We start from the raw sequence: 17,406 nt of genomic DNA, 5'->3' as shown, positions 1-17,406 counted from the left end.
AATATCGCGTATTAATATTATTTTTTCACTCCTACCAGAGTACGGTCGGTGCGTCGTACGTCATTACGCGAGAAACAGCTCGCGGCGAAGGCGGACGCGCGGGGCGAAGCGAGACTGCGAGAGACGTTCGATTCCGCGGTCGATGATGAGTATCAGGTTTGTAGTTTTTTTTATTTATTTTTATGTAAAAAAGTTAGGATATCATTGAAAATGGATAATAGGATATAATAGGAAATTTTGATTTTTTATTTAAAGGCTCTTAGACTGACTGGCCGGTTGGTTTGGTTGGCAGTGGCCCTGCCTTCCAAGACAGAGGTCGTGGGTTCGATTCCCACCCGGGGCAAATATGTGTGTGATGAACATAAATGTTTGCTCTGTGTCTGGGTGTTAATTATCTATATAAGTATTTATTTAAAATTATATATTTGTATGTTTATCAGCCATCTGGTTTCCATGACACAAGCGAAAGCTTAGTATGGGATCAGATCGTGCCGTGTGTGAAAATTGTCATGGAATATTTATTTATTTATTACTTTCGACATCATCGAGAAGTCAGTCACGATAATAATAACGCTACACTGTTTTCTGACAGTTCTAATACTACGGCCACACTACCGTGATATGCCAATAATTATTGCCACAACTTTAACAACACCTAGGTGTAACCACGACTTATGGCCATAATTCTACAATGCCAATCAATATGACAAATGGCGGTAGGCAATAGCTCCGGCGGCGGTATTCTTTCGAACATCAAAGAAGATTACCGCGGTTATTATTGCGTATGCGGTCACACTACCGTTTGTCCAGTGTGCAATATGAGCTCACCGGCGACGCACGTATCGACATGGAGTGGTCAAATGAAAAAGCGCTCGATGGCGCTCGAATTTTTGGAATTATATTCTAATCCAAACCGTCTCTTTGGGATACCCGACAGAAGAACTATAAAAATCGCAGTGTACCTACTACACATCGATTTTTATGTCGGATCAAACAAAATTTATCATTTCCAAGTATAAGAGATGATTTGAAAAAGAAAAAAGAATCCTTGATGAATTATTACAGAAACCATATTATATATTAATTAACTAATATTTTTTGCTGTGGTAAATGCCAATAATTACCGGCATATCTAGGTAAACTCTAGTGTAACCACACCAGTTCATGCAGTAATTTAGACGGTAATTTAATGCCATAATTATTGCGGTAACAGCCCGGTAGACGGTAAGGTAAATGTGGCCGTAGCATAAATGTCTGCTTCGAACTATTACCGCCGCAAAGGAGTATTTTTTGTCGTCGCAATACAATCTTCTGTTTAGGATTGAAAACAGAATCGTTGAAAAAATGAATTCGAATAAATCAATCAACGAAAAAAAGGGTACTTGTTTATAAATTAGCATAATTTTTAATTCGGTCTTGTAGTTCAGTTTCGAGTTCATCTCTATACGTAAAAATACACTTAAATGTTCTATGTGGGTTATAAATAAGATTGTGTGCTGCGTTAGCTGCGTATCACAAGCAATATTTCCGTGTCCACGACATATAAACTAAAAAAATAAAATAAAAGCCGTCCCCTGTAAATACAGCGCATTTGTCGTAGTAGTCGTGAACTCATCGTTAATATTGCAGCGAAATTCCGGTAGATGGAGTTGATTTATATTACGTGTGTATTACCTTTCGTAACAATAAATTAAACATTTGAACATTGATATAAAATAAAATGAGTTAGGATAATTTTTGGATTTTAAATATTGATCTTTGTTTGATAATGGAGGCAGTGTCTTTATGGATTGCACACTACTGCATAAAGGTCATTGACGTTTCTTTTCATAGGTGAATCGCATAGTAATTCAATTATGTTTGCAATATAAATACATAAATTCAAAATAAAGTACTTATGTTAATAAATAAATTTTAATCTGAATGTCTATTAAAACGATTGAGCATTTATTCTATACTATAATTTTATACAATAATTAATTATAATCGTTGTATTTGTTATTATGTAGTTCTTTCTGGTAGTGCTGAAACCGAGGAAAGAAATTCTGTGACAAATTTGTAAATTATAAAACAATGCTATATTAATAATTTTAATGCATAATATGTAACCTAAATGTAATGCACCACCACCATAAAATATGTAATCCTTATGTTTTTGGGTTGTCTGGCAGAAATCGCTTACAGCGATAAGACCGCCCTCTGTACATATTATAACTTGTATCACTCTTATTTTGTAATCTTGTATTTTTGTGTGCAATAAAGAATTTTTCATTCATTCATTCATTCTTATATTTCTCATATTATGAATAACTTTGTTTCTGTTCATATCTTCCTTAATAAAGGACCTATGTATGTAGAGTGAATATAATTTAATGAACATAAATATCAACCCACACACTGTGTGTTAGGATGTAAAATGGGTATATTATATATTTTTGAGAATAATAACTAGAAATATATAATATTTTTATTAATTTAATTATCGACCAGTTTTGCCTCCTGTGCAAATTTAGACATGGTGTGCACTGTATAACATGGCCATAATGCGATATTTTATTTATCAATAGCACGATCACGATCCTATAGATCACGGGCTTATTCAACGGTGACATAATTTTTGAAAACGGTGTATTGTTTCCAGAGGTTAAAAAATAAACTCTTCAGCTTTATGTTAGTGTATAAAATAGTGTGTTGGGTATTTAAACTATAGTCCTTTCCACCTAAGATGATTTCTGTGACACATCGATTTTTGACACGTCACGTCTTTACTGAAATGATATCAATTGTTTCCGATAATCGATAATATTTTATATGGAAATGAAATCGATTTGAATAAAGTACCAAAATTAGTTTTTTCGGCATTACGCCAACAATTAACTAAGGAAACTTAGCAAACTACAGCAACAAAAAGTCAACAATAACAATTAGTAACAATAACAGAATAACCAAGTAAAGTATAAATATAAAAATGCAACTTGTATACAAGGCTGACGCACTCGTACAGACGATTGACTCGATTGACAAACGATCACAAGATGGGCGCCGATTATATGATTTTCCAACTCTATGACTTTTCAACGATCCATTTCATGTACACGAATTGCGTAGGTATTATATTTTTGTGTTATTTTATTTTATTTTTCATTATATTAAACTAAACAATACTGTTTTTGATTTATAAGCTTAAGATGTTTCATTTTTATATTTTTGGTAATAATGCCGCTATAAAATAAAAATATTATGCACTAAAATTATTTTGGCGTTTTAAACATAAAATACGTAATTCGGAACACAATGAAGTGTCACAGGAATCATCATAGGTGAAAAGGACTATAATATACGAGGAATATTTATTATTCTTTAAAAAAATATCATTTTGCACGCCTCATAAGCGAAGCGTTGAGGTGGGTACTACTGTCACTTCGCGCAAAACATCTGATTTTTCAAACTTAAAATGTCTTTATGTATCATACATTGCACTTGTAAGATAATACATACACACACATATTAAGAAAAAACACTATTTTTAACATTCATGATATTTTTGATGTCATTTTTGTTATTTAAACTAGTTAAAAAACAGTTTAAAAAAGTTCTGTCTTGGACGTCCGTGTGTCTGTATGTGCGGAGGATTTTCTTGTTAACACGATAGCGACCGAAATACTTTACTAATCGAGTCTTTTTTTTTTCTTACGCTTGAGTATGCTCAGGAATAGAACCCTTTCATTTTTCAGGGTCTGATTCGATGTGGTTTAATTGTTATTAAATAAACAAAAATAATAATTAATAAATAATTATTTAAAAAAAATTATGAGGCGTGCACTTTTGGATTTTCCAAACTTTTTTTATATCCGCATAATAACGATCCACTATATTATATGCCATTTTAATTAGCCTTTCCAATATTAATCTTTAACAAGCGTACATACAGTAACAGATAGGCAGGCATAAAAATTAATGTATGGTTTTGGTAGACCTAAAAACAATTGACAACATTTCATTTTTTATAAGGCCATGAAAGAAAAAAACCGTTTCTTTATTTTGCTCTTGCGATTACAGAAAAAAAATTATTTCATTTTTTAATCGCATATTTTAAGAGAAATTAAATAAAAACGATAAATGTGATGATGACGTCATACATACGGAGGAATAAAAATGCGCCTTAGCCTAATTTAAAAAAAAAAACTATCACTGACATTTACAGGGTATGGCATGTGTCAAATTTCATATTAATGTCATTTTTGTGAATTATTCATGTAAACAAACTTTTAAATCGTGTTATTGTGTTTTGGTTTTCTAATTTAATCTCATTAGCGTGATGTTTGTTTGATTGGAGTTGGACCAATTCATTTATATTATACAAATATGTAGTACCTATAGTGTTCATAATTTTCTTGAAATAAATGACTTTGTTTACTTACTAAAAGTTGTATTTATTTAACACTTTCCAACGTTTTTGGGATAGTATATTTGTTTCCCAGAAATTTTCAGCACCCCTTAACAAATCCTGCATAAAGTCATCATCATCAGTACTTGTGAATAAGTTTCTTTTGTTTAAAATTTGGATCAGCAAATAACAAATAACAATATTTACAAAACTTGACGAATCAAAGTGACAAATGTGCCAAAATGTCAACTGTCAAGATTTTTTTTTTAATTTAAACTAGGTATGTGGCAAAGGAAAAAATGTATTCCTCCGTATGTATGACGTCATTTGGCGCTTACGACATTTTAGAATGAGATGATTTTAAAACTCAAAAAGATGAATGAAAACTTCCATATTTAGAAAAAGCAAAAAATACGTGTATCATAATTTTTGATCTAGTTTTCATTAAAATAAAAAAATAAGTAGCTTAAAATTTTGAAATGTTGTCAATTAACATTTGAGGAATATTAGTCGATATGGTTGATACTTGAAATGGCATAAACAGCTTTTGAAAAATGACACACAACCAAAAATGATACCTAGAATAAATCGGTACCTATAATTTTTTGGATATTGTTTTTCATAAATATTTAATTAATACAAATTGCAAAATGAATACGTCCCTTTATATTCTCCGCCATTATTAGACTATTGACGGAAGGTTCATTTCTAAGATCGATTCCGTAGATTCGATACAATAGCATCGATATGTTTATCATTCAAGCGATAATTTTGTGCATAATGCGTGTAAACTAGGCCAGCGGCCATGAAAAGGAAACCTGACCATGTCGGTTCATTGGGCATCATGGTCAGATTCTTTAATGTCTTCTTTGAATGGAATTCAAGTTTGTATGGGAAGGACTAAAAGTTTTAACTGGAGAATCTTAGCTGTTAGGATTTTCAACAATTCTTTCGAGATGGCTTTGTATAGGAAGGACTAAACGGTTTTTGAGAATTGCAGCTGTCAGGATTTCCAATTATTATTTCAAGATGGCGAATTGAGTAAACTGAAATATTAGAAAATATTCTATTCTATTCTTGGAACAATACATACTCCACTATAAAGAAAAAATATTGGAGATATTTATCTCATTTCAAATGTACTTGACTTTTATAATGGCGATAATTATCAGTTTGAACGAGACGTGATACTTTTTATAAGATTTTGATGACATTTTCGTAAGCACAAGTAAATTTTGATCTGTAAAGAAATATGGGGGTTTATGTATTGGTATATTATTTTAGAAGTTTACTGTAACAAAGTTCGATTTATCAATTACGGAGTTTTGACCTCCGCGTCGTCTACCATGAGTCAATGTAGCAAAAGACTGACTTGAGACCTGCCTTTTTTCGTAGTCTATGAAATATTGGATAAATAGATTTTGATTCTTTTTAAATATGAGATGTATTACCGTAAGAAGAAATAGTCATTCCCTGTATAAAGTGACAATATAAACCCATATCCTCTATTATCGGATCAAAAATTTGAGTAACTGTATGCGGTTATATGCTTTTTTTAACTAAGCATTAATTGTCCCGATTCTTCTGTTATCTATAAGTACTTATCTTCTATAAAAAAGAGAAACATTATCAGCCTAATACACTGATGATTATATATTTGAATATTATGATTAATTTACATTACTTATGTATGCAATGTGCAGATAAAAATACATCGCGCTTTATTAATTACGATTTATGGATGAGAAATTTTGCATCGTGCTACCAGATAACTCATACAAATTTCTTGGAATGTCTGAACACGCATAATATGTAATGCTATGTTAATCAACGTTCATTTCAATAGTATATCTGAATGGATTTTTAGGCCATCCTCAAGATAGTATCTGTGTTGTGTAATTGTTATATGCTTTTTGTATTAATCTGTTCGTTGGAGTAATTATTATTTTTAGAAAAATAATAGTGCAGCATTATGCTCTAGGAAATGTTACTCAATCGATGCAGGTTGTTTTGGAGCATGTATTTAATTGTCATTTCCTGTTTATTTAGACTTTCCGATTGACCGAGAATGAGTTCAGTCTCAGCTAGTCTTTTTTCTAAGGAAATTATCATAATTTAAATGGTCTACAAATATCGTAGAATAGCGGTACCACGGTTATGTTTATGATAATAGGACCGTGACAGTTTCCTTTTTTTTTTATTTACCATCAATATGTTAGCAGCTCTAATAAAAATATTTGTAAGAAAGAAAGAAAAATATACATTTATAACAAAATAGAAATATAAACAAAAAGTTCCCAATCAAAGTAGATAAGAACATAATATAATACGGAAAATATATTCGATCATTGTTTTTCTATTTTCGTTATACCAAATTAGTGAACTGCGGTTACTTGAGTGTAATAGATTTTTTGTGTTATATTACTAATTTTTTTTCTTGTTTTTAGGATGTAATAGATTGGTGAATTATGGCAACTTCGAATAGATCGTTTTGATAAAAAGTTTACTGATTTAGCGTTAAATTAAAAGTTTTAATAAACATTTTTAAATTTTGTCGTGCTGTAAATATAAAGACGAAATGAACGGTATACGAACGCAGTAAAAAGAGTTATTAATTTAACCGGTACTTCGTTTTTAGGTTCACACTAGAATTGGTCGTTGTCAATGTTTCTTTTAATTTAGCATTTTGACTTTGATTAAAAGAACCATTACTTTTCTGAAGTGGGGTGCTTTTAATTAAAATAATTTACATTTAGCTTAAACGAGCGAATGCTCATTCTAACCCCACCATTTCAAATTCTTTTAGTGTTAACAGACGTAGAGCTTCTTTCGTTTTTCTAAGTGCGTTCGAAAAGATTCTATGCAATGTTCTAATACTGAACAACACTAAAATCTGAATACGAGTTTTCGTTTACACTAAAAGATCACGAAAGAATGCTCTTGCTCTAACTTTAGCTCTATGTTCGTTTGGTCTAAATGCATCGTAACATCCGTTTTGGGTATGTGGAAATAGTAGTGTCCGACCGAACTTTCGGTTTCGGTTTCGGTTTCGGCCGAGTTTCGGCCAAAAATCAAGTTTCGGCCGCAGTTTCGGTTTCGGCCAAAATCGGCCGAAACTTTTGCCGAAACCGAAACTTATTTCGCAAGTTCAGTGAACTTAGTTCACACACGTTCACGCTCGCCTAACTTCGTTTTCCTCGGCAACGCTTTGACGGACGCTGTCAAAACGTTGGTTGACCCACGCTGGTGGAAACAATTTTTGATTATCTATGTTGAGATTGGAACTGGGTGTAATAGTAATTAATAATTATTATTTTTATATAAGAGGTACCTAAAAGAGACTGATTATTCTTCTAAAGTCTTCTAAGTACAAATACCAATCCAAAGTATTAAAGACTCTTTAATAAAGAGAAAGATCTCAAAATACCAAAACTTAAGTATTTAAAGTAACAGTAACAATTACTGATTTGATTTAGATGACTGATTTTACTGAGAATTTGATTTGAAAAAATAATAAAAATTAAAATTGTTATATTATTAATATTTGAAAAATATTATTTTTTTATTTTATACTAGATTTCCACCCGCGGCTTCGCCCGCGCAGTCAAAGAAAAACCCGCATAGTTCCCGTTCCCGGGGGATTTCCGGGATAAAACCTATCCTATGTCCCGGGGTAAAAAGTAGCCTATGTCCTTTCTCAGGTATAAAAATATCTCTATACCAAAATTCATGCAAATTGGTTCAGTAGTTAAGGCGTGATTGAGTAACAGACAGACAGACAGAGTTACTTTCGCATTTATAAATTTGTTGTAATCATTTATTTAATCCATACGATTAAATAAATGATTACAACAAATTTAATATAGGTACTATGTTTTCATTTCATGCCCTAATTAAGGCAAAATAATAGGTAAAATGCACCAAAGTTCAGTATTTTTAGAAATTTCATACTTGACCACGTGAGTTTCGGTTTCGGTTTCGGTTTCGGCCGAAACTGAAGCCACGGCCGAACATTCGGTTTCGGTTTCGGTTTCGGCCTGGAAACCAGTTTCGGTCGGACACTAGGAAATAGTAAAAACGGGAACCAAACAAAAATTTAATTTTCTGTATCATTAAAGACGGTGTATTCATGGAACTAATGTGTTTGTCTATTTCCTTAATCCGATAATTATTAGAAATGTCTGTTAATGTATTAGTACGAGTATGTGGATATAAGAAAATAATGATATTTAATAACTTGATAATAACAAGTAGAACGGACATATGCGCGAGCAGCCATTGAGATCGGGTACAGAACTAATTGGCAGAAAGTATTTACTGCGGCCCGGGTAAGCTTAATTGCTATTATTTTAGCAGATCACTCTGCAAACCATAGATCTTATGTGTGCGATTCTGTCTATGAGCCGATAAAGGTCTGAGTTATGACGTAGCTGTATGGGAATACATTATAGGTTCATTTGTTTTCTTTTGTTGCGCGTAACGATTATCTTGTATAGGATTACAGTAGAGCGTACCTATGCTTAATAGAGATGATGTAGATGTATATGATGAACTAGATACGTATATTGTATTTTGTATATTATGGACATAGTTGCTAAAAATTTTATTGAACGGTCTAAACGGTTACTACAGGCGTGAGACAGGAAAGATCTAATTTGTATTTGATGCTGGATTTGATAAAAACTGAGTATCGATTAAGCTACCAATACAAGGAAGGAAGCAAAAGAAATTTGCCAAAAAGTGTTGTTTTTTTAATATACTCAAGAGATAAGATAGAGGGATAAATGAAACATTTCGCCTTGAATTCAGGATGCTTTTGTTTATTATTAAAGTACAGAGAACATCTAAACCAAACGGAATGGATTGTAATTCCAAGACATTTCGTTATACGCATCTAATGGTGGTATGAGGAAGTTTTCAATTATACCGTTAATGTTTATTACTGTCATTCATTCTTCACTAATAATATTAATTATATGTTGAAACCATAAATCGTAAGTAGTTGGCATTAAAACATGTGCAAAAATTCCTTTATCATAATAAATAATATTCACTGTAACCGTTTTTACGCTGGCCGTACTTTCTCTACTTTCAACGTCAGTCCGGATAATTAGACGTACTTAGATAATTAATTTTACACCTTACATGTTTGTCTGTTCACTTTGAATTTGGTACCTTATTTGGTACTAACTCGTTGTTTTCGTTAGTTCCACGGTCTTAGTAATTTCTTTAAAAATTCGCTTCTTCGTCTTTATTTAGATTTTACACGAAATTAAAGTGAAAAATCAATCTAAACGATGATAATTTGATAATCACTTGAAAATTGGAAAATTATTATAAAATTATAGGTTTTGTTCTATCTAAACCAAATCTGCGGATTAAATCTACAAGGCTCGAATTAAATCACGAAATAGCGCGCTTTTATTGCACTCTTAACACGTTAGTTTCAAAATTCTCTCCATAATTACCCATAAATAGGGACTCTATATGATATATTTAAATATCTCTCTAATATTATTAAATGTTAATTTCGTAAGGAGTTATGAAAATCGCCGGGGCGCTGTAATCGCGAGCGGAATCCCGTTCCGTTGAACGCATCGAACTTCAATCGACGTTTTCTTGCGATTTCCCTCCAACGCTTATCACGCACGCCGCCCGTACGCGGCAGACGGTTTCAGAACTGAACTATACGCGCCGCGCAAAATTATTCTTTTGATAAATCGTTTATCGCGCCGCGCAATTTTTTTTTATAAATATAATGCATTATGATATACTCAAGTGCCAAGTTTGAATGTGTTTGTGCTAAAGTGTTTTAGTGTGCGTGCGTATTTTTCAAACGAAAATGTCGTTGGATATTATGTTTTTGACGAACGATAATTTGCACCGCGGCCGCAGGGAGCCAGAAGTACTTGGTCTTAGATATAGGGTATGTTTTGATGTAAACAAACGAACACATATTTTTTTTAAATCGATATATTTAATAGTATACATAATTTAATATTAATGAATAAATGTATGTTTCAATGTTATTATCTAAAAATTTGCTAAAATTCCTAGAGCGAAATTTACGAGAGCAATTTAATATTAGTTCGTGATTATAAAATAAAAAGTATAAATTCTTTTAGAAAGGAAATAATTTTCCAACCATCCGATATCATAGTTTTCAGCGTTTTATTAATTATAATTCCTTAACGAGTAATTAAACACATACGTTAATTATAGTTAGGGAGCCAGGTGCAAATTGGGTTCATTATTTCCTCTCAAGAGATAATTCGTCAGAAGCATCAGAGTATAGTATTATAAAGCCTCGTGAACGTCAGCTGGCGCTCGGCTGGGGGGGTGAGCGGTTGTAGCCTCCCACGCACGTAGGAAAAAAAAATACATTCATTCATTTCCTCTCAGCTAAAAATTTGTCAAATTGTAGCTAACCCAATATCTCAACGAAAAAAAATAATCAGCTGGTTACAACGTGGTGTATTATACGTCAGCTGGTGTCTCGAACATGAAAAAAGAACAATTATTTTCCGTGATTTCCTCTCAAACAAAAATTTACCTGATGATAGCTTATATGTAACTGTGGATAAATATATAAGTCAGCTGGCTGTATCTTGGTGGAAAAACCGTCAGCTGATACTTTGAAAGTTATTACATAGGAGTTAGACAGAAGCATCTATTGCCAATTTATATGCATCAGCTGACTAGGTTTTCCTCAACTTATTGCTAGCTGATTTTTTAACCGACTTCAAAAAAAAGGAGGAGGTTATCATTTCGGCCGGTATGTTTTTTTTTATGTATGTTCACCGATTACTCCGAGGTTTCTGAAACGATTGACGTGATTCTTTTTTTTTTGTTTGATGCGGAATGGTGTCGAATTGGTCCCATAAAAATTCGGATTCGGATTTATTCGGATAGGCCCAGTAGTTTTTATTTTATGAGCATTTTTGTCTAATCTCGATGACTTAATTGAAATGAAGCAAGTAAAGTTGATTCACTTCCTGGTAACCGATTGAGCAGAAATTTTGTATACGTATGTAAATTGGATAGCGATGAAACATTATCATGATATAGAGCTGATTTGATGATGGAATCGGAAGGTGGCCATAGGAACTCGGTAATATATTGACTCAACTTTAGGTATCGAGTTTGGGCTCGTTGGATTCGTGTTGAAAAATACACTAAAAAGTATTAAATAAAAATAACTACGTTAATCATTGATCTTTTTTAGACGATTAAATCCGTACATATGGCAAACAAACTCTTCATTTAACATTTATTAACATTTACGAGAAATTATTTCAATCTAACTTTATGTTGACGTCCTGCAAAACTTACATCGTTGGTATATAACGACTCTGATAATGAATCGGAAAGAGAGGAAAGTGACTCAAGCCAGAGCGAAAACGAATAAATCATATTGTTCTCATTATCATTTTTTATCAAGTTTATATAATAAATATTATTTATCGAGTAACTAGTTCATTTATTGCTAATTGATTATTTAATTATTTAAATATATAAAATTATTTGATTACATACTTATTCGTTTCAAAAATATTGATACTGAATGTTTATTTCAACTTAACTCTTATATTGAAGCGCAATGTCGAATAATTAAAGATACGTCATTTCCTCTCAGATGAAAATTTGTGAGCTGATTGTTAATATACTGATGCGATAAATAAAAAAAATCAGCTAGCAATAAGTTGAGGAAAACCTAGTCAGCTGATGCATATAAATTGGCAATAGATGCTTCTGTCTAACTCCTATGTAATAACTTTCAAAGTATCAGCTGACGGTTTTTCCACCAAGATACAGCCAGCTGACTTATATATTTATCCACAGTTACATATAAGCTATCATCAGGTAAATTTTTGTTTGAGAGGAAATCACGGAAAATAATTGTTCTTTTTTCATGTTCGAGACACCAGCTGACGTACAATACACCACGTTGTAACCAGCTGATTATTTTTTTTCGTTGAGATATTGGGTTAGCTACAATTTGACAAATTTTTAGCTGAGAGGAAATGACTGAATATATTTTTTTTTCCTACGTGCGTGGGAGGCTACAGCCGCTCATCCCCCCAACCGAGCTCCAGCTGACGTTCACGAGGCTTCATAATACTATACTTTGATGCATTTTACAAATTACCGCTTGAGAGGAACTTGGTCATAAAATCTGCTGCTGGCTCCCTAACCATTATATTTGTAACGGAGGATAAAATTATTGTGTCTAAAGTTATTTGTGATTGAACGAATGTTTGTGTCATTGATAAATATACACTATGATATCAACTTTTATTTAACTGTTTACTTTTAAATTGGATCATCATTATGTTTCGTTATATTGAAAATATATTCTCATAGTAATTACCCGTACCACGTGTAGGAACGTAGAACGTAGTAATAATATGAAGAGATTTTTTTTTTACTTTTTATCTTTTTCATAGTTATGCCACACATACACATAGTGATGTGTATTTTATGTACTTACAAGATTTCCTTGTATGTACAAGTGTTGAAAATCTGTTTAATATAAGCATTCTATAAATATTAACTAGAATCAAATAAGGAACGATTATTTATTGCTTGATCGATTAACATAACGTACTTTTGTGATGAAAATAAGTGAGTAAGAATAAATTATTATAAATCTTCGAACTGAAGTGTTCTGAAAACTTCGTATATGAAAAACATTTCTCGTCTTTACGTATTTAATATCATCCAAATCTAAGAATAAATATTAAGGAATATATACTAAATAATGATCAAACCTTGAAACTATATACGAACTACAAAGGCTCATCTCGCTGTAACATAATATATGATCTAGTTTGTTTGCGCTATATTCCAAACATTGGCTTTGGTTCATCGCAAACAAAATATGATGCAGTTATTTATGTAGAAGATTAGTTTGTATCGCGATTTATAATTCGTCTTAGTCTTTAGTTGTAAATTTTGTAAGATAAAGTTTATGGAGCAATTTGTCTTTTCTCTATTATAATATAGACTACAAGCCCGCATATGAAAAAAATATGGGTCAAATGAACCACCACGGGACATATCTAGTACGAAAGAAGAGCAAAAAATAATAAGATTCATCACTATGCCGTCACTTGTAAGCTCTCCAACTGAGTGCAGATGAGAATTGAAAAGTACAGGTAGACTCGGTAAATTTTGGTCATATATTTTTGTACGGCATTCTTAACCATCGATAGATCCATTAAAAATAATAAGAAACCGCTCAGTGCCGTACAAAAATGTTGGTCCACCAAGTCGGAATTTTTATTTAATTTCCGAGAGTTACCGGGGGTAAATTTGGTCATTTGACCATGTACGGCATCTGTGTCATACTATTGCTATACTGCTTTTAATCCATTATTCCGCAACGCCGTACAAAAATCATGGGGACAAGGGGAAAAAATCGAGGGTTGCAATCCCCTCTCTTTCCCCACTCCAGGGGGTCATTTGACTAAGTACGGCTTCGGTTCCAAAACATTATCTAGCACTCAAAAGTACTATTAAAAGCAATGCCGTCAAAAAATAATTGTTCTTTTAAATGTATACCAATAATCATCTTAATTTCATCGAATTCTTGATATAAAGAGCTGTAAGGTCATTTGACCCTGTACGGGAACTTTTTTTTTAACATGATATTGTAAAATTCAATTGTTGTATAGTATTGCCGTTCAAAAGAAACCGTTCTAAAAAAAGTTATAGAGAAATGCAAAACCAGAAATTTTGTTAAAGTTTAAACATCGTAGATTAATGAAATATAATAGTTTTCTACACTTTATTCGTTGTTTTAAATAAGTAGTATAAACATAGATAAATTAGGAAAAAACGATGCCGTACATTTTTGTGCAGACCACATCTTTTAGGCTGATGAAAGCGACGAAAGCTACAATTTTAAAGGTGCTTTATGGCCATTTGATACAGTACGGCATTAACATATTTTTACCCAACTACGGCAAAGCAAAAGGAGGGTTATGGTTTTGACAGGTCATGTATGTTCATCTATTCCCTCGTAACTTCTAAACTACTTATCAGAATTCGACAAATAACATATCATTAGAAGCGTCTGAATTGTTCACTGGATAACCAGCGACCAGCTAGCTAAAGGCTATATGGGGTTTCACAAAATCTAATGTGGCGCCCTCTAGCGGACAAAACATACAGAGTAAAAAAATAAAGTTAAGATAAATATGCCGTGTTTGGTATCATTTGAAAGCGCTTTACTTGTACATTTTGAATATGTATATATTACTAGCATTTGCTTGTGACTTTACCTGTATTCATGGGCTGATTGCATATAATTCACATCTTTTCGTTCATAGCTTTTTTATTAGTTCATCAATTTAACGGAGTCCATTCCACTTGACTCCGACTTTCCAAGGTGATAATTAACCACCTCGAGCTTCTTAATATTAATGTATATTTATATTTTATTATCAAAATATAAAGCAAACATATCGTTATATGGATTTTTTCTTTTTCAGATTTTTCCCCTTTGAACCAACGAAAATGTACGGCACATGAAAAAATATTATCTATGCATAAAATACTTTAAAAATAAATTTATTTCGTGTTGTGTCAAATGACCCCCTGGAGTGGGGAAAGAGAGGGGATTACAACTCTCGATTTTTTCCCCTTGTCCCCATGATTTTTGTACGGCGTTGCGGAATAATGGATTAAAAGCAGTATAGCAATAGTATGACACAGATGCCGTACATGGTCAAATGACCAAATTTACCCCCGGTAACTCTCGGAAATTAAATAAATATTCCGACTTGGTGGACCAACATTTTTGTACGGCACTGAGCGGTTTCTTATTATTTTTAATGGATCTATCGATGGTTAAGAATGCCGTACAAAAATATATGACCAAAATTTACCGAGTCTACCTGTACTTTTCAATTCTCATCTGCACTCAGTTGGACAGCTTACAAGTGACGGCATAGTGATGAATCTTATTATTTTTTGCTCTTCTTTCGTTCTAGATATGACCCCTGGTGGTTCATTTGACCCATATTTTTTTCATATGCGGGCTTGTAGTCTAATAGTGCGGTTTTTTATAACACTTTTTGAAGTAATTTTTGATATATCGAGACGCTTTAATTAATCTTACTTTATTTGTTAGTCGTGACTTACTGCGCTTAGTGTGTGTGCTAGTTTTGTCAAAATAAATAATATGATATTGATTAATTTCACAGAAATTAAAACCGTATTAATAAAACAAACAACATTAACATTTTAATCGAAGTCTTGCCGTTTCCTTACAGTGGTTCTGACCTCTATACTAATAATAGTTATCAATGCAATGTTTACTGAAGCGATGGATGAACTTGCTTTTGTTCATTTCCAGGGTTTGGCGAACGGCGTCGACAACGACCCGAACACAAGTCTATCAGCTGACATATCCAACACGAGACTGTCCATCAGTTCAACGACCTCCAACCAGAGCTACGACTCTGAGAACGTCGACTACGCCGTGCCCAAACAGCCGTACCCGCGTACACACCGCACGAACGACATCGACGCGAACGAAACCCCGTACGGCCAGCCGAAGATTACGAACCCCCTGTTCGGTGTGAACGCGGCCTCGCACTACTCGCCGGCGCCCATACAGACCATACAAGAGAACGATGGTAAACATTACGAACGAACTCTGCCCAACGGTGTAAGGAAAGCACCCGAAGGCCAAGACAACGAGGCGTTCAAGAACGAAGACCAACTCGATGGTAGGAAAGAGGTGGTAATACCAAACCAGATTGCGATCGCCGACGGCAGTACGGCGACGTACACAACAGACAATAATGGTAAAATCAATGTTCATGTCACCGTCATGATTAACGCAGGTAATTATATGCATCCTTACGAACATTTTGCACTATATGTTAATTTGCACATGTATACGTTACGGCTAAACGCGGGTGTGGCTCGGTCTAAAACAACATAATAAAAAGACTAATGCACTGAAAAATCCATACATTTGCTTATGTTATATTGTTTATAAAAACATGAAATTTGATGTAAGACCTAGCCACACCCATCGAATATGAAATAGCCGTAACATATAATACATAATTGATCTAACAAATTTTGCACAGTTTTATATATAGAAGGGATTGACAGCGGAATAGTGAGGGCGATAATCTTGAGGATGCATATTGGAGGCAAGAGGTCTCTGAATAACTGTAGAGTGTAGATGTCTAGTGTTCCTTACTGTGATATCGTTTAGTTTGGTGTAGTTAAGTGTATAGAGATAGTGCAATGTAGTGTCCGATAGATGGCTGTAGTGTCGTTTCTTTCCTTTCCAAAAAAATCTCAATCAAAAATCTCATCTTCTGCATGTTTTCACGCCACGATGGATTTCCATCGCGTCTCAAGTAATAATTGCGTAATTTTTATTGCTTATTTTACTTTCGAACGTTGGCGTTTTTATGAAAATCACTATTTATGCCCATTAAATGCACGTGAAAGTGTATGCGTTGAAACACATTCCGTTACACTTGTGCATACATCATTGTAAATAGTGTTGTTCTAATTTACATATTTGCAGACTATTTTCTTCTTCTTTTTATTTGCTGTACACGTGGCCTTTAATTGTTCTTTATTTGTATAGTCATTCTAGATAATTAACATTTTATTTAAATATTCAATTTTAATCATTCACGTACGTAACTTATTGTTAACAATCAATATTACAATTACATTTTATACATCACAACGCACCATTTTTCATTTAAACAACAATAAAAACACCAATTATAATAAACATCATAAAATTACAGGAACGCTAGCGGATTTGAAGAAACAACGCGCCCAAATAAGAACAAACGGCAGTCCAATAGAGTCTTGTATGAATTCCAATAACCACAGTCTAAGTTCGATACCAGAATCGAAACAGGAACATAACTCAGTACTAACACCTAGTACGGGCGCAGTGCCAAGGTTTTCAGGGCATACGAGCGATGTCGTTGGAGATACTAAGTCTCATCGGTGCTGTATAATAATGTAAT

At 33.1% G+C, this 17,406-nt stretch overlaps 1 protein-coding gene across 2 annotated transcripts in view; it reads left to right on the top strand.

Moving 5' to 3' along the window:
* Positions 1-17,406, top strand: part of MYPT-75D (Myosin phosphatase targeting subunit 75D) — a 49,302-nt gene extending 31,896 nt beyond the window's left edge. Inside the window, exons 8-10 of one of the 2 annotated variants that reach the window (XM_090107738.1) lie at positions 39-156; positions 15,750-16,203; positions 17,179-17,406. In XM_090107738.1, the coding sequence (XP_089963864.1) occupies positions 39-156; positions 15,750-16,203; positions 17,179-17,405 (799 nt within the window). In that variant the 3' untranslated portion in view covers position 17,406. Of the gene's footprint in view, positions 1-38; positions 157-15,749; positions 16,243-17,178 lie in introns of both variants that reach the window. The other variant, XM_090107737.1, reaches the window with a different exon arrangement.

The sequence above is a fragment of the Colias eurytheme genome, chromosome 12 (genome assembly GCF_061535395.1).
Source record: "Colias eurytheme isolate Ceu_HAF_F1 chromosome 12, ilColEury1 Martin Lab GWU primary, whole genome shotgun sequence".
NCBI lineage: Eukaryota > Metazoa > Arthropoda > Insecta > Lepidoptera > Pieridae > Colias > Colias eurytheme.
Note: the sequence above shows the minus strand (reverse complement) of the source record. Positions and strands in the feature narration are given on the sequence as shown.